This window comes from Manacus candei, unplaced genomic scaffold (assembly GCF_025592945.1).
Source record: "Manacus candei isolate 608988 ecotype Guabito, Panama unplaced genomic scaffold, ASM2559294v1 h1tg000076l, whole genome shotgun sequence".
Lineage (NCBI taxonomy): Eukaryota > Metazoa > Chordata > Aves > Passeriformes > Pipridae > Manacus > Manacus candei.
This window is the reverse complement of record NW_026138124.1, coordinates 7,340,643-7,366,307: the sequence shown is the minus strand read 5'-3', so window position 1 is coordinate 7,366,307 and position 25,665 is coordinate 7,340,643. Positions and strand designations below refer to the sequence as shown.

Below are 25,665 nucleotides of genomic sequence, written 5' to 3'. Positions count from 1 at the left end.
CAGCGGTGCTCTTTCAGGGCTGCGCACAAACTTGCCATCAATCAAATAACGTTTTAGACACCGACCTCCCTTGCTCGTGCAGGGACAGGAAGGGATCCTGGGCTGGCGTCAGACATTGCTGGAGTAAAAGGTGGATGCTCAGGTGAATATGGGAATAGTGTGATCTGTTTTTCTGTCTACAGTGAATGCTCTTTAATTTTGTTTGTCTGCTTTTCACTGAGAAATAGGTCTTGTTTTTTTGCCAGTCTTCTGAAGTTGATGAAATGAGGAAAAAAGGAAAACACAATTATTATTTTTTTCTTGCTGACTGTGGGTGTTTCTGTTGCTTACTCAGGTAAAGCTCTGACAACTCACAGTGGTTTTGTCTTCTGATTAAAAGGAGCTCGATTCTTGTTTTGTCTTTTTGGTCTTGCTGGGCACGATTTGGGATGAGAAACTGCTGCCCACGGGCTGTTTGCAAAGTTTCACTGAACGTTGCATACTTACAGTCACGAATGAATCTCATCTATAAAGGTCGAGCAACTTTTCAGTCCCTCAAGCAATTCCTTGATGTTGTGGATGTGACAGGTCTTCAGTCATCGTTTCTGAGCATCTTCTGAAAGACTCCAAGAATTCCACCTCCTTCAGAGAGTCAGAAAAAGATCCAGGTTTAGATTTATTTTACAAGGTTTTACAGCTGCATATTTTGGACTTCTGGCAGTGCAGATTGTTGCTGTCTCCTAGGAGTGAAGTGGAGAATGATACAGACTGGTTCTGTTGGTGGTTGCACTGTTGGGCCCTGCACCTTGGTGAGGTGGTTGTGAGTTTCTCACAGGACTGAGTTGGTGTTACTCTGTGTGGGTGAATGGGCAACAGCATGGAGTTGTCAAGCTGACATTCAGTGCCCAAGACTACTTTTGTTAGTCACAGTGGCACCCAACAGGCTCTCTCAGCTGCACTCAGTCAGCTTTTAAGAGCACTCGCTCAGTGAAGGTGCAGAACTTTTCATAAATTAATATTTGAATGAGATTTCTTGGCTGTTGGTTTAATCAACCTTTGCGTGTTGAACCGAGGAGATGCATAAACATGGAGCTAATGAACTGTACACAGTGAGTAATTTTTGTGCTGCAGGAAAGCTTTAAGTCCTTGCTGTTCACTCCATTGGTGCAAGTGTTCCACGGGTGGGCTGACTCGTGGTGGTGGTCTGAGGTGAGGTTTCAACTTAAAGTCTTCAAAATGTCCCTGCAGAACTCTGCTGTTGGAGGTTTCTGGAGCAGGAAGGTGGTGGTGCTGTCCAGGACACAGCGCTGATGGTTGTGTCAGTGTCATCCAAAGGCTTCACATTGTTTGTGCCATCCTTGGCAGTGAGACTCTTTCAGAAGTGGCCTCTGAGAGATTTTGGCAGCCGTGCCTTCTCGTGTTAGGTTTTAGCTTTCTGCTTTACCCCTTTAGATCTTTGAATGCCTCCCCAGTTGTGTTTTAATTGTGAAACTAAGACTGAAATTAAATCAGCTTACAACTCTTGAATCTTTCAACTCTTCCCATATTTTGGAGGTCATCTAACAAGTCCCAGCACCTTTTTAGGTGCTCCTTGGGTATTTTGCTTCTGTATAGCAGCACTGATGGTTGTGGAGATCAGGACAAGGAGAAATCAACTGATTTCCCCCGTGACTCTGCCACCCTGTTTCCCAGAACTTTATGAAGTGTTGTGGCTGGCTGAGACCAGGGGGGTTTGAGCAGGGGTTTGGACCAGGTGGCCTCTAGAGGCCTTGTTCCAGCTTAAATCTCTGTCTGTAATTGCAGTAATGTTGGGACACTTTGAGCCCCAGTTAACTTTGTTGCCGGGATCCCCCCTTTGTACAGCGATGGTGGGATTTGAAGGGAGTTGTGCAGTATTTCCATATAAAGAGCTTTAGTGCTCCATGTGTTCATTTTGATGTTTGATTTCCTAAATGCTGAACCAAGCAGAAGAGGATGGTGGCACCTCTGCAGCCCCTTCGTGCAGGAGGCACATCTTGCCATTGTCTGCCCCAGAGCCGTGCGGGTTATTGAGTCTCCGCTGAAATGAAGGAAGTTGTAGCCATTCATCTTTCAGCCTAATGGACCACAGAAATTACAAGCTGTAGCATGCAGCTTAATCTTGCCACAAGGCAGAGTGCTGCATACTTTGCCTTCAATTTATGCATGCCATGCCTTTTTATTAAATGTGAAAGAGCAGTTGACAGGGTTTCTCCAGAGGACTTGCCTTGGCTATACCTGGTGGACAGCCAGTGCGTTTCAGCATAGTGAAATGAATGATGGTGGTTTTTTTACCGTTCATAACAACCACCTTTGAAATTTGAGGACAGACTTATGGATTATTCTCTGTGTGTCAAGCAGCAGAGGAGAGCGAGACAGCTATTTTGGTTTTAACCCTGCAGATGACCCACTTCTTGAAGTGTTTCTGTTGCCGTTATGAGATGCAGTAAGGGCTGGAGCAGCGGTTTCATCTGTGCTTGGTCAGGCCTTCACCCAGGGATGGCTCTTTGCCGCTTTCTTTTCTCTGTTCCTCCTTGTATTATAACTTTGAATTGTCTCTCTGTTGTTGCAGTGTGCAGAGGAGTGAATGCCCCATGTTGTGTTAGTGCCTGTCTGCCATGCTGGCCTGTCTGCCAGGACCAGGCGACCTCTCCTTTCAGCTTCTTTCTTACACGCAGATGAACACTGGACTTCAGAAATGTGAGTGACGTTTTGTCTGCAGGATGTGGTTAACTGTTAAATCTGGCTCTGGGACAGCTGTGACATAAACATTTAGGATACAGTGGAAAAACTATTTAATGTAGAGTCTTTCTTTTGTTATGCCTTCAAGGCATCCATCAGTAATGGCTCTGAGAAATGGCTGTGGAGGTTCACGTGTGTACAGCAAGCTTTCCCCTGTTCCTGGCTCTATAAAGGTTAATTTTAACCACAGCAGGATGCAGTGCAAGTGAGGTTCCTGTGAGATTTGTGCCTCTTTGCTGAAAATGTTTTGTGCTAAAAGTGTGCCAGCTGATTTGCTTCTTAACACAACTTTTTCCTCACTCTTTTTCACTTCCCTTCGTGTAATTACTCATAGACACTGATAAAAGTTGGATCAGTCTAATGCAAAGCTTTTGAGGTCAGCAGCTCTTGCTCTGCATACCTGGGGCTTATACTACAAATATTAGTGAGCTATTCCAAATTACTAAAGTTCAAAGTTTCCGTCTTCTTTCTGATGTCTCTTTGGTGCCTCTGAAAATACGTCTGCAGAGTGCTCTGATAATTCTTTTTTGATAACTTCAGTCATTTTTTTCATAGTTGTACTGGTGTTTTTAAGAACAGCTTATACTTGGGAATGTAAGTTTACGGGCTAGATATTTTTTTTAACTCTTACTCTGTCTCTCCTCTTTATCACTGAAGTTGCACCTTGATTGTTCAGCTAAAAATTCAGAATTACCAAGGTTTCAGCATAAGATCTGTGTACTTGGTCCTTAGGGCTGTGACCTGTCTCTTGCATTTGAAATGTGCATTGGGTTGATCTCTGTACCCTCAGCTTGCTGATGGACTCGTTGCTCTTTAAAACCAAGTGATTTACAGTCCAGTTGTAGCTAAATTGTTTTCCTATAGTGATGCTACTGAAAAGAGGTAAGATAATTTTGCAATTAATTAAGGGTGACATGCTCCTGGTCCTGCCAGAAGTGACTGGCAGTGTTCATGTAACACATGTGCTCCCCCACAGCACTTGCACAGCACTTCTGCTGACTCCATGGGCTTGTAATTGTAATGACACTCAGCAGTAGTAATACTCTTTGCTCACCAAAGGACTGGTGATGGCACGAAACTGGGCATCCCCCTCCTTTCTCTTCCCCATTTCCAGTGTGAGCGTTGCTGACGCGCCTGTTCCGAAGGCCGTGGGATAAGAATGTGCCCAGGTCTGTACATTACAAGAAGTCTCTTTGGCAAAGCTTAGTTCTGAAAGCATGTCATCCAGGTTCATGTGAGGGCAGCTGTGCATAAATCAGGTATTTGCTAATTACAGCTTTACAAGGCGACATGCTGGTGTGTTGGGCAGTTTCCTCACCTGATAGTACCTGATGCTGTTCCGGAGATCTGCCGATCCCTGTGCTGAAAGCATTGCTGTGTCCTGCTCAGTGAAGAGCTCTGGGAACTGCATTTAGAAGAATTTAGGACATAAAGTAGCTGGCAGGCACGGGCTGGCAGTGGTAATGCTCAGCTGTTGGGTTTGTTCTGATTTAGATGGAAGATGAAACTGCTGGTACAGACCTCGCTCGCCCCCGCTGCAGATGTGGGTACGATTAATTGGTGTGTTTCTCTCGTGCCTTATATGCATGAGTAGCCCAGCCCCTGGCCAGGGGAAAGCTGAGTTAATGAGCATTTTTTAATGAACAGTGACTTGTGACTTTTGATGGGGGGTGGAAACAGGCTGTAATAATAGTGCTGTTGCTTTTATAAAAGGCACAGAACTCCACAAGATTGCTTTTCTTCAGACTTACAGTGTTTGTATTAATAATTTTTAAGTGTAGTTTTCTGGATCAGACTTTTTATTAGTGCCTTAAAATCCACATTAGCTCAATTACCTTCTTTTTCCATATTCACTCTCAAACAAGAGGCTTTTTCTGAAAGGTGGTCTGTGCAGTAGGAGTTAGGTAGATCAATATACACATATTTTTTCCTTCAGAAACCGATGACTGCAGGACTGCCAATTTCAGTATTTTTTGTTGAATTTCAGCCTGAATTCAGGCTAACCCTGAAATTAATCCTTATCCACCCAGGGGATTTCTCACTGACTCCATATTGATATTTTTTCCTTCTTCCCAGTGATTCCAGTGTTAATCTGACTAGTCAATTGGGATACTTGAGGCAGGAATTTTGGATCTGTGTCTGCAGCTGCTTTTGGATACAGAGACAGTGCCACACGGTCTGGGAGAAAAAGGGTCATTTTTTGTGACAGTGGTGCAAAATAAAGCAAAAGGTGCTTCTTGGAGAGCATTTTGTTGGGGGGGAACATGACAGAGAAGAGCAGATTGGGACTGAACACGTAATCTTCAGCTAAATTGAGGGTTTTGGGAGGGCTCTTTCTGTAAAGCCTGTAGAGAAACTGCTGAAATTGAGATTTTTATGCAAAAGATGGACACAGCTGTTTTTGGTTTGTCCCAAACCTAGTGCTCTCATTAGGGTAGGAATCCTGGAGGCCTCTTTGTATTTTGTTTAATGTTAATGAAAATTTAACCACGAACAGCTTTAAAAGCAGTGGATTTTAAAGCCTTAATGTGAAATGCACTTAAAAGATATTGCATTAGTGCTGAGGTGAGGCAGGGAAGTCTGTCTCATTCCATGGCAAAAATAGCTCCAGCGGTGAGACGTGCAGGAATGTGACCAGAGGAATTGGTTGCCACAGGATTAGCGAGAGTGTGGACTTGCAGCTCACCAATTTATTGGGGTAATTGCTCCTAGGCACAGCTTTGTCGTATAACAAACGTGAAATAATTACTTTTCAATAAAAGTATTCTGCCTTGCATTCACCACTAGGGAGCTTCCCGGAGCTCATCCCATTGTTTTCCTAATGAAGCTTCTTCATCCGCCATTGCCTCATTATTTTATTATGTCCTGATCTGGAATTCTTGCACACAAGTGATGATATTCTAATACCAGCATTTTCTTTTGGACTATTCTTGCAGGTTTTCCATGCACCGGAACTAATTGTTCTTTACTGGTTTGTAGGATATTTATATGGGATATTCAGACTCTTGCTCACCCCATAATGCCTTTCTCCTGTAATATTTTACTACCTTAATTATTAAAGTCATGGAATCTTGCCTGTGGAACTACCAGCAAAGCACATTTTAAACAGCACATTGGGGCACTCAGAAATACATCACCTTCAGGCCTGAGTAGCATGGCTGATTTAGTCTGTAGTAAAAGGAGCATCATCTTAACCTGAATATAGACCAGGCCCTGTTTGAAATGGTGGTTGGGTTCAGGAAATCCCGTCCAAGGGATTTAAAAGATGGTTTGCCTTCTGTAAGATGCCAGATTTGTTGTTGGGATGTCATTTAAGTTTAACTGAGGGGTTATTTTCTCTCGTCAGAGGAAGGAGTTCTTCCAAATTTGGGATTAGTGGCGTGTGTCTAACTAAAAGGTGCAAGCCTGTTCAAACATCCGTGTTTTAGCTGCTTCCTAAAAGTTTCCATCACAATTTCTGTAGAACAGAAAAACAGATGCTTGTGTAAGAGAATATTTAGTGTGTCTGTTCAGTATTTGTATTTACCACCTAATTTTCTGATTTACCTATGGTAATGTAAACCAGGATGGGAAGTTTTGATGGCAGAGCTGTCTTAAAGTATCTACTTAATTTTTTTGTCTGAAAATAGAATGTGACAATGGCTATAAGTGTAATATAAACCATAACACAGACAGGTTCCTTTGTCCTTTTCTTCTTCTCTAGTTCATGGTGGGTTGCCAGGGTCATCTCTTGGGGAAGGAATAGACCTTGATGAGTGTGGGCAATGCTAAAAATAAAGGTTGGGAGTTCATGAAGGCCTTGGCTGTTGAGGCAAGGCAGTGCTGGCAGATGTCATTTGGAGGCTCTTCTCTCCGTTAGGAGCGCAGCAGCTCACTCAAAAGGGCAGATATGAACCACCTGCCTGCAGGGGCAGGTACAGGGATGTGAACAGAGAGGATGTTTGGGTTAATATTTCCTTTGATTAAGAGAAAGGGATGATATGTCCCAGAGTCTGGACAGCACAGGGAGTACGAGTATAATCGGCGCCGTGGTACGTGCTGTGCTAGAGATATAAGACAAACTGCTCTTAAGCTTCTTATTTCACAAAAGATATTTTTAATATTTCTATAATTACCCTTCCTTCTGGTTTCCATCCTATTTTCCATTTTCTGACCTTTTCTTTCTGAAAGTGAGAGCTCTTAGAGCAGAGCTGCTCTCCCTCACCTGTGACGACTGGAAGCTGCAGGATGCAAAGGGAGAGGTGGCTGGTACTCATGTATCCAAGAGTCTTTTGGAGGCAATTTGCTTAAAAGAATGAGAGATGGATTTTCAAGAGGAAAGGCTGTTTGCCTGGGAGTAGCAAGCTCTTTGCTGGAGCATTAGATTTCTTTGGGTCAGAGGGCCAGATGTGGGGCTGGAGTGCTCTTGGGCTCTGGAGGAACTGGCTGCCACATTCCCCGTTCTCTCAGCACAGCAGCAGAAGCCACGGGGATGCTGAAAATTGTAGCAAAAAGGATGGGCGTTTTTTTCCCAGTAAATTTGTTTACAAGGTGAGGGGGTAAAAAAGTCAAGCAAAAGCAAAGTGGGATTGTCAAAGCTGCAAGCCATTATTTGAAAATTATAAAATCAGCAGTAGTCCCATAGGAGTTAGGCAGCGGAGCTGTGGTAAGAAACAGCCCAGCCCTCTGCTTGGCATATGATTATGGCAGAAGAGGCACAAACATTTCCCTAGATTTCTGAAGTTCTTTGCAGAAGCAGTTTGAGCTTATGGGCCAGGTAGGTGTCTGGTAAATCAGAGGAAGTGAAACCACACCTCTGTCTCCAGAAGCCTCTTGTCTGTGTCTGGGGAGCAGTATGAGTTTAATCTTGTGAGGTAATCACATTTGGCCATGTGATATGGGCATGTGCTTAGCAAGGTGCCACCCTGAAAAGTCAGCTGAAGAAATAATTGCAAGCCATAAATTAATGAGCCTGCTTCCATTTGCTGAGCTTGGACCAACAAGGGCTTCCTAATAGACAGCAAGACACTCAAAGTGCTTTCCAATGTCAGCACCTAGGAAAGGACTCAGGTGTAAATGGAGGCTTCAGCTGAAGCTTTGATGTGTGTTGAGTTTGCAGGGCAAGATTTTGGTGATGGGGAACTACAGGAGTGGGTTCTGTGAGAAACTGCTTAGAAAATTCCCCCATGTCCAAAGGAGCCAGTGCCAGCTGGCTCCAGGACAGACCTGCTGCTGGCCAAGGCTCTGGGATAACAGATTTAAGAAGGGAGAAAAACCTGCACAACTGCAGCTGGAGAGAGAAGTGAGAATATGTGAGAGGAACAGCTCTGCAGACCCCCAGGGCACCGAAGAAGGAGGGGGAGGAGGTGCTCCAGGTGCAGGAGCAGAGATTCCCATGCAGCCTGTGGGGAAGACCACGCTGGAGCCACCATTCCCTGTCCCCCTGCACCGCAGAGATGGAGAAAGTTGGGAGTGAAGTTGAGCCCAGGAAGAAGGGAGGGGTGGAGGGATGGGGTTTTAGGATTTGGTTTTATTTCTCATTACCCTACTCTTACTTGATTGGTAATAAACTAAACTAATTCTCCCCAAGTCGTCTGTTTTGCTCATGACAGTAGTTGGTGAGTGATCTCTCCCTGTCTTTATCCTGACCCACAAACCTTTTGCTGTGTTTCCTCTTCCCTGCCCAGCTGAGGAAGGGAGCGAAAGAACGGCTTTGGGGGGCACCTGGTGCCCAGCCAGGGTCAGTCAACCACAGTCTGGTTCTCACCTTGGGATTACAGGGGGTTCATGTTTAATTTGTAGCTTTCTGATTTTGAATCACACGGTAAAAATACTGAGAATGGCTTGAAGAGCCGTGGGGAGGCAGCCTTAAATTAAGGGAATAGAAACCAGCCCACCACCACAAGCTGTGAGAAATATTTCAGCTGGATACAATCCGATGTTTTTAGCATGTACCTGTTTTTGTCCAACTGTACACATACTCTGATGAGAACATTGGTTTTTGTTTTGCTCCCCTGGGCAGGTCTTGCCTTAAGCTGAACTGGGGCTTGTGTTGGTCACCAGGTAATAAAGGGAATGAGGTATCTGGTACGCGACCCGCTGGTCTGGGAAGATGAAGTTTTCTTGCCTCTTGATTCCTTGGAGATTTTCTGCCCTTGTTGTGTGACTGTCTTGCCCTGGGGTTGATACCTTGCTTACCAGAATTGACAAATTTCCTTTCTCCACAGGGGACACTACACAGAAAATGAGATCTGCACAGTATCCTACCCCAGCAGAATTGGATGCTTATGCTAAGAAGGTCGCCAACAATCCACTGACTATAAAAATTTTTCCAAACAGCGTCAAGGTTCCCCAGAGGAAACACATACGCCGTACTGTGAACGGACTTGATACTTCGGGCCAGAGGTACAGTCCCTACCCATCTCAGGCCACCACGAAAACAGGCCTCCTGGCCATAGTCAAATCTCCAGCAAAAGGAATTATCAAAGACTTTGACGGGACACGCACGCGCCTGCTGCCGGAAGCGATGATGAACCCCCCTTCCACGCCCTACGTTGCACCAAGCACTTTAACCCACCCCCAGGCGCTTGCTCGCCAGCAGGCTCTCCAGCATGCACAGACTTTGCCGCACCCCCAGGGCATCCCGCAGCACCCTCAGGGTATTCCACAGCCACAAAGCTTACCGCACCCTCAGGGGATCCCGCAGGCGCTGCCGCACCCGCAGAACATGCAGCAGCCGCAGGGCTTGCAGCACCCTCAGACCATGGCACACCAGACTCTGCAGCACCCCCCGAATCCTCTGCTGCAGCCGGGTTTACATGGAAGCAGAAAGATGCCGGATGCAGATGCGCCGCCGAATGTGACCGTGTCTACCTCAACCATTCCCCTCTCTATGGCTGCCACCCTGCAGCAGAACCAGCCACCGGACCTGAGCAGCATTGTGCACCAGATTAACCAGTTCTGCCAGGCCAGAGCTGGCATTAGCACTACCTCAGTGTGTGAGGGACAGATTGCAAACCCCAGCCCTATAAGTCGCAACCTGCTTATCAATGCAAGTACCAGGGTATCTACTCACAATGTCCCTACACCCATGCCTTCCTGTGTAGTAAACCCTGTCGATCATGCTGCTGCTGCTATTCCTCCTGCCTCTGTTAACGTGCCCATGGTGAATATTAACAGGGTGCCGCCCGCCTACCAGAACGAAATCAAATCGGTCGCGTGGAACCAGCACCAGCTTGCACATCTGCAGCAAATGTGTGGGGATGCTGCTGGGCCTGCTGGACTCGCAGGGAAGCACCCTCAGAGAGAGATGGCAGGGCAGAGCTTTCCTGGCAAAACTTCCAACTACCCTCAAGAACTGTGCATGGGCCAGTCCTTCAGCTTGAAACCCCCCATCGAGAAGCCTACACCTTCTCCGCCTGTGAACGGGTTGCAGGGACCCTTGCCATATACCAATGGGCACTATTTCCAGCCCATCTGGAATAACATTCTACCCACGCCCAACAGTGACAGCTCTGGGTCCCAGGACCTCGCCATGCCTTTCCACGGGGGACAACCAGCGGGAGCACCGCTGGATTGTGCAGGAGGAACTCATTACAGAGCTGGAGCTGGCCCATCCAGCCAGAATAATGTGATGCAGACCATGGATTACCTAAGCGGGGACTTCCAGCAGTCCTGCTTCCGAGACCAGAGCATGGCCGTGCTGGGAAAAGTCCATCGGCCTCCCATGAACCGAGCACCTGAACCAACCGATAGTCGAAATCTTCATATTCAACACCCAGGGTATAGATAGGCTGCAGTCACTTTCACAGACAAAAATTATAGGTTTTAGTCTTAATTTTAATTAATAAGCAAGGCGTTTTTAACTTGCAAACTTGTGTGATCATTATAGTAACCATTGGAAGAAGACATACTGTATATTTAAGAGCTTTGCTTACATGTTATCTCTCTCTCCTTTATGCATCAAATATTTAACATGCCTTTTGTGTCAAAGAATTTCATTACACTACTTCACGCCACAGCTGTTTCCTCACCGCAGAATCCCCTTTGTGCAGCTTTTGCCTTCTGCTGAGCAGCTCCTCGCTGGACTGAGGTTGAGTTGCTGCAGGGTTTCGCAGTTGCATCTGTTCACCAGCTCCAGTGAGAGCAAGGTAGTGTAGCTGCTTCCATTTCCATCTCAATTTCCTCCAAGATTAAGAGCAACAGAATTTTGTCAGGGAGCAGGGCTTATTTTCAACTCGAAAGCCCATTTCATTAATGCATTAAACGTTGACCATTTGCACTGTCTAGAGGCCTGTGTAATTGAAAAAGAGCCTACATCTGAAAAGAGCCAGCTAGGGGTATGTACTTAGGCATTAATATAGGAAGAAGCTTTCCAGCTGTTTCTTGCCCATGTTTATCATTTAGACTTTGTCCAAAGTCAAAAGTCTCTGGCAGATTTTTCTGACACTTTTGTTTTCTGGACAGGGTGTGGAGGAGGGGGAATGATGAGTTAAGGACACAGGCAGCAAGGCTGCCACAGGGAACTGCCTTTCTTTTGCATCGTGTTTCCCCTCCCCACTCCCCTTCTCCAGTGTCAAAGCTAACCTTGTCTGAACCCCTCGCTGCTAGGAGTCTGGCTGTCCTGATGTGAAGGGAGTCCAGACCCACTGACAACTCCAAAAAGGGTTCAGCCATTTCTCTGGGAGCTGGAATTAATGTCAGGGTGAGGAGGTACAGCTCCATCCTGTCCCCATGGCGGCAGCGGGATGGGAGGTGGTTGATTTTGAAGCAAAGCTCCTCTCACGAGCCACTGTGGGACCAACAGTCCCGTGTTCCTTTCCATCAAAACACCCCAGCGGATTTAATGGAACAATTCTCCTCTCTGGGAATTAGCGAAGCTATTTATAACATCCCTTTTTCCCAGGGTCTCGGTGCCTAACTCCTCCTGTTCCTTTCCCACATCACTTCCAGCAGCTAGTCGAGTGACTGTAGGACACTAACTACTGGGTAACCTCAGCATTGTGTTCTCCTCAGTGTACCAAAACATCCCTTTCCTTTCTAACAGCCGAATTTATTGTAAGTAGAAAATTCCTCATCTCTGTTAACGAGACTAATACTTGAACATAATGATCACAGTCAAGTTTGGAAATTAAAACAAAAAAAAAAATTAAAAAAAAAAAAAAGCATTGATTCTTTCTATGTACACTGGCTAAAAATATTGCTCTACACTGTAACTTTTAAGTGTAATATTTCTGTATGAATGTCGCCTGGTAGTGTGGGTTTGAGTAGCATTGTGTATGGGTGAACCCACTGGCCTCTGCCATCCACTGGCCTCCCTCACAGCCCTTGGAAAAACAAAGCCTTAAGTATTTGCTCCTTGAACTTTCCTTAACGAGCATGGTTTAAAAATCTTAAAAGACATCATACAAAATTTAAAAAAAAAAAAAAAATTAAAAAAAATAACAAGTTTTGAAGTGACGTCATAGTTGGCTAGAGATTCTTAAAAGTTTTTCGTAAATGGGAAAATTAGAAAACATTTATTTGTATTTTTTTAATTTAGACGTGTAGTCCTGGGCTGTAACAAATATTTAGGTTTCAAAGCTTAGCAGAGTACGTTTCTGACTCCTTGCGTAAGTTAGTACACTTATATCATGTCATTATTTAAATTCTTTTAAGTGTACTATAACCCGTTCTTTAGTGGTAACTCCTTAGCAAAGTTAAGCAATTTGACTAAAGACGGATTAAATTATGTGTTGGCTTGTGTTGCCTTATATTTAAAAAGGAAAAATTGCCTGATTGTGTTATGCCAAATGATAGCAACATGAAGTCCTAATTTATTGTTTATAATCGTATTCCTGCAGTCTTTGTGAAAACTGGTAAATATACATCTATGAAAGAAAGAAAATCCTGAGGCTTTTCATGCAATATTTTTCTGAATCCATTCTGTTGGAGCCAGAGTTTGAGTCTGAAGCTGCTTCCCTTACAGTCACCCCGTCGTCTTCCCCGTCCCTTCCCCAAACCCAGCGAGGGCTGTGCTCTGACCTCACCCCTCCCTGCCCACTCAGTCCCTGTAAGGTGTTCTGCTACCTGAGTACGTACCTTTTTACTAAATAAAACCTTGGCACCTCCTCTGTTCTGTAGCCTGCTCCAAATCTCAACCCAGACTGTTATTAAAGGCTAATTTTTAACTCCTGCTCTTCTCCCGAGAGCCTGAGCAGAGTCCTGTGCTGTGGTGGTGGTGGTTGCGGTGCCCGGGAAGTGTTTGTTGGTGTTGGCAGCACGTTGTGAGTTTTTGGGGACTGTTCTGCACGGGCAGTCACGGGTACAGCCACGACCTCCGAGGCTTTGCCCCGGTGCAGCAGGACCGGGAAGCAAAAATCCTGCTGAGACTCATCCAGGTGGGACATTGCTTGAAAAATAAGAATCATTTTACTATTAAAATATACTGAAACCTTTCCTATTGGTCTGGGAGTGAGATTTTTCTTTAAACCAACCCTTTTCACCTCTGCAGCAGCCCTTGTTGCTGATGGACTCTCCATCCTCCTCCTTCCCCACTGCATCCCTAAGGAGAAACAAACACTGATCTGCCTCATTCCCGGGTACAACATTGGGAGCAAAGGGGGATGTGGGGGTCTGGCCATGTCACTGGCACTCACCAGGGTCAGGAAGGCATGAGCAGAGGCTGGTGGTGCCATGTGTGGTAGGAGCTGTGCTGTGCTCTCCTGAAGTGGAGAAACCTCCCATGGTTTTATTTCACGCTGTGCCCAGAGCAGAACTAAGAGTAACCAAAAAGCCAGGGGTGCACCTTCCCCTGGGCTGTCCCGGGACCCCCATGCTGGTGGTCACCAACCTTTGGGGCTCACACCGCTGCTCCACTTGTCCATCTGTCCGTCCATGGGTGCCTTCCTGACCTCTGGCTCCAGCACAAGGCTCTGTGCCCTGCTGGATCCTGGGTGCTTGCAGACAGTGGCTCTGCTCCCTGAGGAATGAGAAGGCTCAGGTGTTTCCTGAGATATTCACCCTCCCTCAGCACTGACACCTCTCCTTCCCAGTCCCACACTGATTCGGAATATTGAGGTGCACATCAGATAGATCCTAGGAGGGATAAACATGAACATGGTGTGAACCCTTCCACGGGGAATCTTCTGCCTCCACCATGTCCTGTGTTTCGAGCAGAAGCTTTGAAGCTGTTCGCTCTCAAGCCCAGTTTGTTACAGCCCAAAGTTAACATTTTATAAAGACACTTGTGAATTTTCTTAAAGTCTTTCAATGTGGGATGTCTCCAGGGGCCTCGGCCGCTCCCGTGGAAACCAAACAGAGATGTTTCCTGGAGAGAACTGGGAATTGCTGCTGTATTTCATTAAACCACAGACTGATGATAAATGCTGCTGCTTATGTGCTACGGGTATCAACTAGGAATTTTTTTATTATTATTTTGTCCACAGAAAAAATAAAAAAAAAAAAAAAAAGAAAGACCTGATCCCTCTGCCCCTTCTGCTGGTTTTATGCAGTGGGAGTGTGTGGGGCTTGCATGGCCTTGGAGCCACAGGGTCCCAAAGGGAATCTGGGGAGGGATCTCCATGGGTTTCTTGGATAGGAATGCATCAGGCAGAGCCTGGCTGCCCTGTCTAATAAGAGCATCAGGAAGGTCTGGGACAACAGAAGAGATGAAAGAACCTCAGAGCCAGAACGGTGCTGAAATAATGATTAAAATAGAAGAGAAGGAGTGGAGGAGGGGGATTAAGTCCTTAAAAGGTGAGTTTGGATATTTTTGATGGCTGTGAGAGTTGAGGCTATCTCATACCCCGAAGTTCTGCTTTTTTTTTGGTGGTGGGAAAGGTCTTGTGTGGCTGCTCCAAAAGCTGGGCTAGAAGCGACTGCCCTGCCAAGTGCTGATCGAACAGTTTGTAAAACAAACTCATTATTTACATAACCCTAAATTTTAAGGGGGTTTTTAGCACTTGCAGACCCCTTCTGGAAAAGAGGCTGTGAGGGCTTTTTTCCTCCCTTTCCCATGATCATATATCTGATTTAATCTGCACAGGACACAACTCAAACCCAATCTCCTGCACTCGCCACAAACCTGAGCATCAAAATCCCTCTGATGCCAAACTAACACTTTTCCCACTGTTCCCAGAGTTCCCCAGATACTATGGATATTTGGTTCCCTCATGCTTTTCACATAATTTGGGCTAAACCTGTCAGCCCAGCTAAACTGACCTGGGAAGAGCTGTTTGCCCAGAGATGCTGCCCCATCCTGCTCCAGCATCCAGGAACGCTGAGAGCAGCTGCTCCATCCATTGGAGCTTCAGGATCCTCCTCTCCTTTGACCTGGAGTTTCTTCGGTATCTGGTTTCTTCATCCATCCCCCTAACAGGAAGAATCTTTTCTGCAAGGAGTTTTTAGGAGACTTTCTCATCATCTCTGCAGCCAGTTGGACCTGTTGACTGGAGCAAAAATCTGTGGACAATGAGCCAACAGGGACTTGGTGTGAGCAGCTGCTGCTTCCGCTGAGGATTCACCTACAGCCACAGCTGAGCTGGAGGCTTCAAGTAAGATCCAGCCTTTTAAAACTTCTTCTTTAGGGCCAAATATTCCAAAAATTTTGACCCAAGTTGGGCAACACCCCGATGTTCTTGGCAAGCACCAGCAGCTCCGTCATCTCGTGATGAGGCTGTTTAGAAAGGAACAATGCTGTGGATGCTGCAAAAAAAAAATCAGAGCTGGAAAATGTCCTACTCAGTGTACGGTCCTGGGGGGGTCCCAGGAGTGGAGGAGCCAAAGGAAAGGGTCATGTTGCTGTCAGCTCCTCGGGTCTGAGCTGGAGGAGCACGTGTTGGACATATTCCAGCAAGAGCCGCCTTTCAGGTGCTCCTCAGTGCTCAGCAGAGCCGAATTGCAATGAAATTACTGGAGTATTTTATCTGCTTAGTTTCAGTTAATTTCAAAGCAATTGGGTACAGCCCATTGACTCTGCTGGGGTGGCTGCAAGCCTGAGAAATGCACTGACATTGAAGTGAAATAGCACCAAAAAACTGCTGTAAATCCTTGTAAACCTTCGCTGCCCTCAAACCCCCTCAGTCCTGGGGGGGCAAAGGGCTGGAGAGGGAGGGGGCCTGGGCCGGTCTTTAATAAAGGATGTTCAAAGCAAATTTGACTCACATTTTTCTCCCTATACAGTATCAATGTCTGGTTTTGCTGCCTTGGTGAAGAGGCCTCAAGGATCAGCACAAATCGAGGCTCTATGGCATGAGCAGATGAAGCGGTTTTGCCAAAAATCCTCCCTGTCTGCATCCCAAAGGTGTCAAAAGGATTTGATGGTTAGTTAGATAAGGGCATCTCCACTGTGGTTGGGGTCTTAGACAAGCAAAAGTCCAGCCCCTGCCCTCCAAGTGAGGTCTCCCTCGATATTTGGGGTATTTAATATGGTTTTCCTCTCTGGCTTGAGCACCTTTTGAAATACCTCCCGAATAAACCTTCAAACCAACAAGTTTCCAGGAAGTTTATTTTAAACTTGATACATGAGGCTAAATTTAGTAGCAAATCAATTTGTCTTCCTCTCCTCCTTGAGCATTAAGAGCATCTCCTCCTCCCGCTCTGCAGCCCAGGCTTTGATGGGGATTCGCTCCCCCATTCCCTGGGAACACGTGAAGGTTAAGAGGTGCTCGAAGATCCGGCTGACATTTCCAGACGTGCCCAGGTACGTGGAGCTGGAGTGCAGTGCCCACCCGTGTCTGTGCCAGCGCTGCCAGAGCGGCACCCAAAGGCAAATCCCACAGTTATGGCTGGAGATGGAAGGAAAAGGGAAAAATCAACCCCCCCAAAAAAAGCAGAGGGTTGGAAGTAGGTCCATGAGGTGGGAATGGGGCCAGCCCCAAGCTCCTGGGTTTGGTTTTGTCCTCCTTGGCTTCCTGGCACTGGGCTTTCCCTGAGCTAATCCAGGAGCTGCTGCCCAGGCTTCCTCCAGCGTTGCTTCCTATGGCAGCTGGAACTTTTAGTTCCTAAATAATACATGGAATTTTATTTTATTTTATTTATTTTAAGGTAAATGGTGTGACACAAGGGGCTGCCAGTACCCTGCATGTGGCCTGGCAGGAGGGACAGGGCAGACCCTGTAGTCTGTGTGTGCACATGTGGATATGTGTATATATATATATATGCACAAATAAAAATATATAAATAAAATTAATGTAATAAATACAAAATATAGAAATAGAAAATAAAATAATAAAATTTATGAATAGGTATCAAAGATTAATAAAATGTATAATAAACATAAAATATATGTAACTACACAAATAAAATTTATATAATATAAAAGTTATATAATATAAAAGTTATATAATATAAAAGTTATATAATATAAAATTTATATAATATAAAATTTATAAAATATAATATTTATATAATATAATATTTATATAATATAAAAGTTATATAATAAATACTGAAATATTCTATAATGCCATTGTATTTATATAGTTATATGTAATTTATTATATAATATTAATATAATATATTATCCTGGCATTGTATAATATAATACATAAAGTATTAACATTTTAAAATATTTTAAACGTATTATATATCAAATGTATATGTTAACTATGAAATAAAATATAAGCATAATGTACATAAGAATAAAATGTATATGATTAATATACATTATAAGACTATAAATCGCTATAAACACCATGTCATACCGATGCTCCCCTCCCCTTCCCTTCCCCTCGCTCATCGCTCGGTCCCCGCGGTGCAACCTCCGGTACCGGAGCGGCTCCTGCACTCACCGCGCGGCGGAGCCACCGAGCCGAGCACGGGGCACCGGGACGGGCTGGAACCGAGCACTGGGATGAACTGGAACCGGGCACCAGTATAGGCTGATACTGGGCACCAGTTTTGGCTGGCAGTGGACACCAATATGGGCTGATACTGGGCACCAGAAAGGGCTGGCATTGAGCACCAGTTTGAGCTGGCACCCAGCAGTGGACACTGATACAGGGATGGCACTGGGCACAACTATGGGCTGATACTGGTCACCAGAATGGGCTGGTGGAGGACTGGCAATAGTCACCAGTTTGGTCTGGCACTTGGCACCAATACAGGCTAGCATGGGTCACCAGTACAGGCTGGCATGGGCCATCAATTTGAGCTGGCACCAGTATGGGCACTGGGCACCAGTATGGGCTGGCACTGAACACCAGTACAGGCTGATACTGGGCACCAGTTTGGGCACCATTATGAGAGAACTGTCCATCATTAGGGGTTGGCACTGGGCACCAGTTTGGGCTGGCACTGGGCACCAATACAGGCTGATTATAGGCACCAGTTTGGGCACCAGTATGGGTAAGAACCACCCATCATTATGGGCTGGCACTGGGCAGTGGTGTGGGCTCATACTGGGCACCACTATGGGCAAGAACTGGGCACCAGTACAGGCTGGTACTGGGTACCAGCATGGGCAGGAGTATCGCCCAGTTCCCCAGGGTCACATTGCACTGGGACCTGCCCAGGGGACATTCCCAAGGGGATAACAGTGTGTGGGGACACCCGTCAGTGCTGCCCCCCCAGCCCAGCCAGGGCCGCGGGGTGCAGCTAATTAGGGGCTAATTGTGTTAAGCCAGGGCTGCACTAATGCAATTGTGGGATTATCCTGCAGAGACAGCGACCCCCCATTGTTGCCAGGGTGATTTGGGGGGGTTTCAGAGACATGCACCTGGGCCATGATCCAGCCAGACCCCCCCAGGCCTACCCTAGTGCCCCCACCCATTGCCCACCCATCCTGCTGGGGATCCCGGCCTTTCCAGGGGCTTTAATTGCCCCAGGGCTAACGAGGGGCTGGTGGTGCTGGGAGGGGGCGTGGGCTCTGCAGGTAAACAGCACCCCGGGGCTGGCGACCCCCCCACCCCCGGAACATCCCCGCTGATGGTGATTACCGAATTAACCGGCTCCATCTGAGCCCGTCTGCTGCCGGGATGTGGGTCAGGGATTACCCCCCTCTGTGCCCCCCAGCCCAGTCCCTGCCCTCCCTGTCCCCTGCACCCACGGCTGCACTGGGAGCACCCCAGTGCTGGGGATGGGGGTCCTGCCTTCCCAATCCTGGAAGGCAGAGGAAGGAGGTTCAGGCAGCCGTAATAAATACAAGAAAACTTTATTGAAAAAAAAAAGAGGTGGGAAGGGGGCAACGGCCCCGGCTTGGGGAAATAAATAACAACCTGGGGAGCACCAGCTTACAAAATATGGCTCTGGGCAGTGGGGTCCTGCGGGGTCCCCAGTGAGGTTGGCAGGGGCTGTTGGGTGCCCCAGTGAGAGGCTTGGGGGGCCCAGCCCCCCGGCACCCCCGGGCACCTGAGAAGGGGCTGCCCCGGGGGCAGCTGGGGCTGCCAGTGCATCCCAGCCCCAGCAGGGACGTGGGAGCAGCCCCATCCCTGCCTATCCTGAGAGCCACCACTGCGCCACAGCAGCGTCCCCAAGCCGGGAGCACTGACTGCGGGCAGGGGCTCAGCACCACTTGGGGCACCCCTGGGTGGGCGCCCCACTCACATCCTGTGCCCCCTCAAGGGCTCAGGCCAGGATCTTCTGGGGGATCTCCACCGAGGCTTTGATGAAGATGGCATTATCCCGCACGTAGTTCCGTTTTCTGATGTCCTCGTGGGAGATGAACTTGGGGTAGCCGAAGCCCAGGGTGCTCTCGTCCAGGGAGCTGCGCGAGGCTCCCGGCTTCTGGAAGTTTTTCCAGTTGGGATCGGGATGGAAGGTCTCGGTGATGTGCTGGGGCTTGGAGAGCGAGGGGTCGCTCTGGTCCAGCAGGGAGAAGGTGACGCGGTAGGAGAAGGGCCACTCCAGCAGGTTGTCGTACTCTCCCGGCAGCACACGGATGTAGACGGAGAGGTGGCTGCTCTCCCCGCTCCCGTTGCCGTTGAGGAAAGCCGAGACCTGGAGCTTGTAGCCGTACTTGTGGGTGTAGAAGGGGGGGCTGAAGAACTCGTAGTTGCTGCGGGCTTTGGCCTCCTGCAGCTTGCGGGCGTAGTCGGCGATCTTCCAGATGAGGGTCCCGTCGCTGCTCACCGACAGCTCCTCCACGTCACGCCGCAGCTCCAGGATCTCCTGCCGCTGCCGGCTCACCAGGGCACACACCATGCCCAGGTGTGCCTTGGTGCTCTCCTCCAGGTGCCGACCCATGGCCAGCTTGGGGCACTGTGGGGACAGCGGGATTGTCAGCGGGGACATTGGGAGATGGCACAAGACAGGAGGGAAGGGTGCCATGGAGATGGGGGTGCTGGAGCAGGAGTTTGTAGGGACATGGGTGGCTCAGGGACACCTGGTTGGGATGGCATGGGGACTTGGGTGGCAAAGTGACACGAGGTGAGGCAGGACAAGGATGGGGACGTCATGGAGCCACATGGATGGACAGAAGAGAACCAGCTCAGGGGATGGGACAGATAGGGCAGGAGTGGTGTGGGGATGTTGTGGAGCACAGGCACAATATGGTAGGGAACAACACCCCATGAACCCCCAGGGCAGGTTGGTCACAGGGACACACTCACCCGGTGCTTGCAGCCAGCCTCCTTGAAGGGGCACAGCAGCATGGCAGTGTTGCAGCTCTCCTTGAGGTGGGTGGGCACGTCCTCCCGGGGGATGCTGGGTGTCCCACACTGGTTGGGGCACGGCACAGGGTACCGGGGACACTGGTACTGGTGGTTCTGGGGAGGCAGAGTGGCTGTCAGCCAGGGCTGGGAGCCAGTGGGGTGAGGGTCCCCATCGGCCCCATCTCACCTGGATGGTGTCGAAGACAAACTCCTTGGAACAGTAGGTGCAGGGCTGGGTGCGCTTGGGGCACTCAGCCAGGGCGTGCTGGGACAGCAGGCGCCGCATCATGCGGGCCCCACACTTGTTCTCGCAGTACACACTCTCCTGGGGACACGTGCCCTGGTGGCCCTGGGGACCATGACAGCATCGTCACCCTCTGTCTGCCCTCACCAGCCAGCCCTGCTAGGGATGGGGCCATACGGTGTCCCCATGGCCAGGGGCACAGGGACCAGGAGCCCACATGTCCATGTCCCCACAAGGCTGTTACACTCATGATGTGCCCCCCATCCAGGCTCTGTCCCCATGCCCAGGTTGTATCCTCCATGATTTCCCTCACAAGGCTGTGTCCCCCATGGCCAGGCTGTGCTTCCCACAGTGTTCCTGCCAGGCCAACCCCATGGCTGTGTCTCCCATAGTGTCACCCCCTGCATGGTGCCCCCCTGTTGCCCACCTCAAAGGCCTCCCCAGTGAAGTCACTGGCGCAGAACTCGCACTTGACCCGGCGCTTGGGGCAGCCGTGCTGGACGTGCTCGGGCAGGTCGCGGCGGCTCAGTTTGGCGCTGCACCGGTTGGGGCAGGGGATCACATTGAAGCCACAGGTGCTGAGATGGGCCTGTGGGGCATAGGGATGGTGAAGGAGGGCCATGGGACAGAACCTCGACCCTCACCCCATCCTGCCGGCCCCTACCTGGAGGTGCTTGATGAGCCCGCTCCAGCGACAGCCCTCCTCGCTGTGGATGCAGCGGATGGCCAGGCTCAGCACCTGCGCCTCCAGCTCCGGGTCGGGGTAGATCTGGGGGGGCAACACAGGGACTTGAGCCTCCTGCACCAGGCTATGGGCGTACAGACCCCCAGCACAGCCTGGCTGGGAGCCGTGGGCACTCAGCCCGGGGCCGGATCCCCCACTGGCACAGCAACAAGCACCCTTTGTCGGGAGCGGGTTTCCGCTCCCCGGCCCCGCAGCACAAAGGGCTCTTGCTTCCGCCTGAGTGCCTGTGCCAGCCCGGCGTGGCTGTGCCAGGCGCTGTGTAGAGCCTTGGGACGGCGCCTTGGCGGGGATGTCACCTTGGAGGGAGGTACCCATCCATGTGCCAGGCTCACCTTGGCGTAGTCCAGGGGCAGCTGGTCCTCCGGGCACTTGAAGACACCTTCGCTGCAAGACACAGAGGTGTCGGGATCACTCAGGGATGGGGAACAGCACCAGTGACACAGACACGATATCCCATCAGGTCCCCGCCATCCCATCCCAGGACACTGGCACTGTCCCTCCACCACTGAGTGCTCACCCCCTACCAAATCCAGCCGCGACCCTGGGGGAGCTGCAGCTCTAATCCTGCTCCATCTGTCTGAGCTGGGAAATGCTACGGCCAGACACCCCCCAAGGCAACCCCCGCCCCCCCGGCTGGGCACGGCGGCCCCGTCCCCAGGGGCCTGGGCCAGCCGCCGCCAGCAGCGTGGCACCATCTGGAGCCCCTGCAGCCCCTCGCCTGCCCCGGCCCCTGGGATTAAGGAGGGTGCCGGCGGCTGGCCAGGATGGGGCCGGCAGGGGACGGGGCTCCCGCAGCCCCAGGTGCTGGGGCCCAGGGGAGGTGGGGGAGGGCAACAGCTGGGCACCAGATGTGCAGCCCGGATGTGTGGCCCTGGGGCTCCTGCTCCACAGGAAACGGCCCCATCAGCCATCGTGGTGAGCCAGGACAGGGACAGGCAGCCACCCCAGAGGGGTCCCCATCATGCTGGGCCCCCAGGATGGGGTGCTCCTCCAGAAGGCTGTCCCTCAGCTGGGAAGGGCCCTGCTCAGCCCTGAGCTGCGGAGTGGCAGTGTGAGGGGGAGATGGGGATGGAGCCGAACAGGCAGCCCGGCCTGTGACACCGCTCACCAGGAGCCACCATCACCTCTGGTCCCCACACCACCATACCTGGGAACAGGTGAGGGTGTCCACGTGCCATCCCTGATGGACACTGGGGTGGGAGACCACAGGTGCTGCCTACAGGGACACGCAGTAGGGACACACAGGGACCCTGTGGCTCTTGTGTCCCTGGATGAGGTTGCATTGCCTGCACAGCTCCTGCCCGTCTAATGACCGAGTGCCCTTGGCAGCCGTCGGCGTGGACTCGACCGGGGCTGCCAAGTGGATGCGAGACCTCAGGACGGAGTCAGCTGTGCTGCCTGGCACGCGCTGGCCTGGGATGGCCTGGGCATGGCACTGTCATGTCCCCTGCGGCCACCAGCCCTGTGCTGGGGGTGCGAGTGACCCCCAGGAGCCCCAGCTCAATGCCACGGGGTGTGATTCATGCAGGGCACGGCTGCATTCAGCCACGCCACGTGTTTGCTCTGTTTACTGCAGGTGGGTCCGTGGGAGTCATCAGGCATCTACCAAGATAAGGTGCCCTAGGACAGGGTCGGGCACCCATCCCTTTCCGGGGAGCCTGTGGGTGGCATTGCCCAGCAGCTGGCATTGCCTTGGAGCTGGCATCACACCTTTCCAGGGCAGTCAGCCGTGTCTGCACCCTGTGCATGGTGTTGGGGTGCTGGGGCTGGGGGGGGAAGCGGGACAATGACCTGAAGCCAGCGCCTAATCCCCGACAAAGCCTCCCCATTCCTCATGCTTGGCCGGGCAGGGAATGTGCTGAGGCAGCACCCAGGAGGACCGTCCTTGCCTCTGACCTTCACGGCGTGTTGGGGCACAGTGAGGTGACAGGGTGGGGAACCCCGGCACCCCCCAGCACCCCCCTCCCGGCACCGCGGTGGGGCTGGACGGCTCAGTCCAAGAGATGCCCAAACCTGATCCGGTGAAAACGGGGTGTGCTCGGTGAGGGGCCCCTGTGTCTGGCTGTCCCGGTAGAACGGAGGTGCCGGCGGAAGGGGTGCGGAGGGGGGGCAGGGAGCAGATGCGTTCTGACACGTGCCCCGGGGAACGCCCGGTTTCGTAGAAACTGGCCACGGTGTCTGTGGCTCCCGGGGACCGTCCCGGGCGAAGGTCGCCCCGGCGGGGAAAGGCGCAGCCGGAGGCGGCAGCGGAAACCGGGGCCCAGAGTGACGCTGGTTATGGCCCTGGGGGAGCACGAGCATCCCCTCGCCGAGCCCTGGGGGGACCCCCGGCACCGCAGCGAGTGCGGCGGCCCCGAACCGGGGCAGCACCGGCCTCGCACGTGCCCCCGGGCTGCCGGTACCGGTACTGGGGGTCCCAAACCGCGCGGGTGGGAAGAGGCCCCCGCTCCTCGCTCCCAGCGAGCGCAGACGGCCGGGCTGGGCTCCCTCCTGGGCGCGGGGGCACCGGGGTGGCCGGACCCCTCAACACACACACACCGGTCGCTTTCTCCGGCGGGGCCGGGGCAGGAAGGGGTTAAGCTCGAATCTCGAAACTCGCCGCTCCGGGCTTTACCGGGCCCTCTTCTTCCTCCTCCTCCTCACCGAAAGGGGCCACGGGCCGCTGCACCCCGCAGGCGGCTGTCACAGCCTGGGCGCGCCCCGCACCCCCTCCCTGGCCCGGGGCACCACCACGCAACCCGCACCTTTCTCCGGCCCGGGGCATCTTGGGGCGCCCCGCACCTTTCTCGGGGCACCGCGCACCCCCGAGCACCCCGCACCTTTTTCCAGGGCACGCCGCAGCCGCTCCCCGGCCCGGGACACCCCTCCCCGGGGCACTCGCATCCCCTCCCAGGCCCGGGACATCCGCACCCCCGTGCTCCCCTCACTCCGGCCCCGCCCGGGGCCCCCCGCACCCCTCTTTAGAGCACCCTGCACCCCTCTTTGGGCACCGCACCCCTGGGGCCAGCGGCGAATGGGGGGGGGAAGCACCCGTCCCCCCCGGGGTGCGGGACCCCGCATCCGGCGGTGCGGGGATGGGCGGCCGGGGTGCCCCGCGGTGGGAAGGGGTGCGCGGCGAGACGTCAGGTCGGGTCGTCCGTGACGTGCTGCGGGGTCTCACCTGAGGAACTCCTGCAGGCAGGTGTCGCAGAAGCGGTGGCCGCAGGTGGAGACGCGGACGGGCTCCCGCATGGGCTTCCCGCAGAGCGGGCACAGCACCCGCCGCCGCGGCCGCTCCAGCAGCTTGTAGTCGTAGCCCGGCATCCCGCCGCCCCGCGCCCGCCGCCGCCCCGCGCCCGCTCGGCTCCGCGCTCCGCGCCCGGCTCCGCCCGGGGGCCGGACGGGGCCGGACGGGGCGGTGGGATCGGGCTGAGCCCGCCCCTGCGCCCCGGGCCGGGGGACGGCACCGCCACCGCCTCCCGCCCGCGCCCCGCCTCCCCGCCGCAACGGGGGGGGATGGAGCGGTCCTGGCACCCCGGGGGCTCGGGGAGCATCACACCGGGGACAGACAAGGACTGGGGGAGCGTCACATCGGGGGCAGCCCCTCCAAGGGGCTTGGGGACCATCACGCTGGGGACAGCCACCTTGGGGGCTTGGGGAGCACCCCACCGGGCACAGCCCCCCCGGGGGGGTTGGTACCCACCACGCTGGGAACAGTCATCTCAAGGGCCTGCTACCCACTGCACTGGGGACAGCCACCCCAGGAGGTTGGGGAGCATCAACATCACATCGCACATGGCCACCCTGGGGGCTTGTGCACAACCTGCAGAGCCCCCCCAACACTGTAGCCTCCCCTGGCCCAGAGCTGGGCTCCTGGAGCACACACTGTGCTGTCCTCACTAACCCTGTGTCTCTTTCTTTACTCGGGGGTGCCCCAGGGGTTTCACTTTTCCTGCAGGCAGCCCGGGGCCACAGTTGTGCCCCTGAGCAAGGCTGGAGGTGAGATACAGCCCCCAGACACACTCCTGCCACAGAGAGCTACTTGTGTCCAGCCGTCACCCACAGCAGGACATGGAGGGGCTGCCCTGAGCCCCCCACTCTACAGGCATGGGGGGACACACAAGCTCCTGTGGCTTTGTCTTGCTGGGAGCTCATGCCCCAGGCTGCAGCCATCAGCAACCCTCCAGCCACAGTTTGTAACAGAGCAAGAGCCTGGAGGAGGGAGAATAAAAGCAAATCTGTCTAGCTCTAGCCCCCTCATCACTCTTTCAGAAATCAGAGCAGCATATGGGAGTATTTGCCCCTTTCCCCAGAGATGGAGCTGAGCAGATGACAGGCTGTGAGCATGTGTTAGTCCCACCAACGCTCACTCCAGCCAGCTTCCCATTAAGGGCAGCAGTTGCTCCAGA

At 51.8% G+C, this 25,665-nt stretch overlaps 2 protein-coding genes across 8 annotated transcripts in view; one reads left to right on the top strand and one right to left on the bottom strand.

Annotated features, from left to right (window-relative positions):
* The window catches only part of FAM222B (family with sequence similarity 222 member B), a 36,465-nt gene extending 23,310 nt beyond the window's left edge, over positions 1-13,155 (top strand). For 4 of the 7 annotated variants that reach the window (XM_051809214.1, XM_051809212.1, XM_051809213.1 and 1 more), the window contains 2 exons: positions 2,570-2,697; positions 8,946-13,155. In XM_051809214.1, the coding sequence (XP_051665174.1) occupies positions 2,616-2,697; positions 8,946-10,510 (1,647 nt within the window). In that variant the 5' untranslated portion in view covers positions 2,570-2,615 and the 3' untranslated portion in view covers positions 10,511-13,155. The remainder of the gene's footprint in view (positions 1-2,569; positions 2,698-8,945) is intronic. The other 3 variants (XM_051809218.1, XM_051809216.1, XM_051809217.1) reach the window with 1 other exon arrangement.
* A 5,697-nt stretch (positions 13,156-18,852) lies between these two features.
* Positions 18,853-24,605, bottom strand: TRAF4 (TNF receptor associated factor 4). Its single transcript, XM_051809266.1, has 7 exons — positions 24,438-24,605; positions 21,610-21,661; positions 21,197-21,301; positions 20,960-21,121; positions 20,476-20,637; positions 20,247-20,402; positions 18,853-19,896 (listed from the first exon to the last, which is right to left on the bottom strand). Exons 1-7 carry the CDS (start codon positions 24,578-24,580, stop codon positions 19,264-19,266), a joined length of 1,413 nt encoding a protein of 470 aa, XP_051665226.1. The 5' UTR covers positions 24,581-24,605; the 3' UTR covers positions 18,853-19,263.
* Positions 24,606-25,665: the final 1,060 nt, after the last annotated feature.

Excerpts from the sequence above, each read along its gene's own strand:
- TRAF4 (XM_051809266.1), bottom strand. The coding sequence starts at position 24,580 with ATGCCGGGCTACGACTACAAGCTGCTGGAGCGGCCGCGGCGGCGGGTG. Across the intron at positions 21,122-21,196 it reads GGCTCATCAAGCACCTCCAG|GCCCATCTCAGCACCTGTGG; the intron begins GTAGGGGCCGGC and ends TATGCCCCACAG. Across the intron at positions 20,403-20,475 it reads TTGTCTTCGACACCATCCAG|AACCACCAGTACCAGTGTCC; the intron begins GTGAGATGGGGC and ends CTGCCTCCCCAG.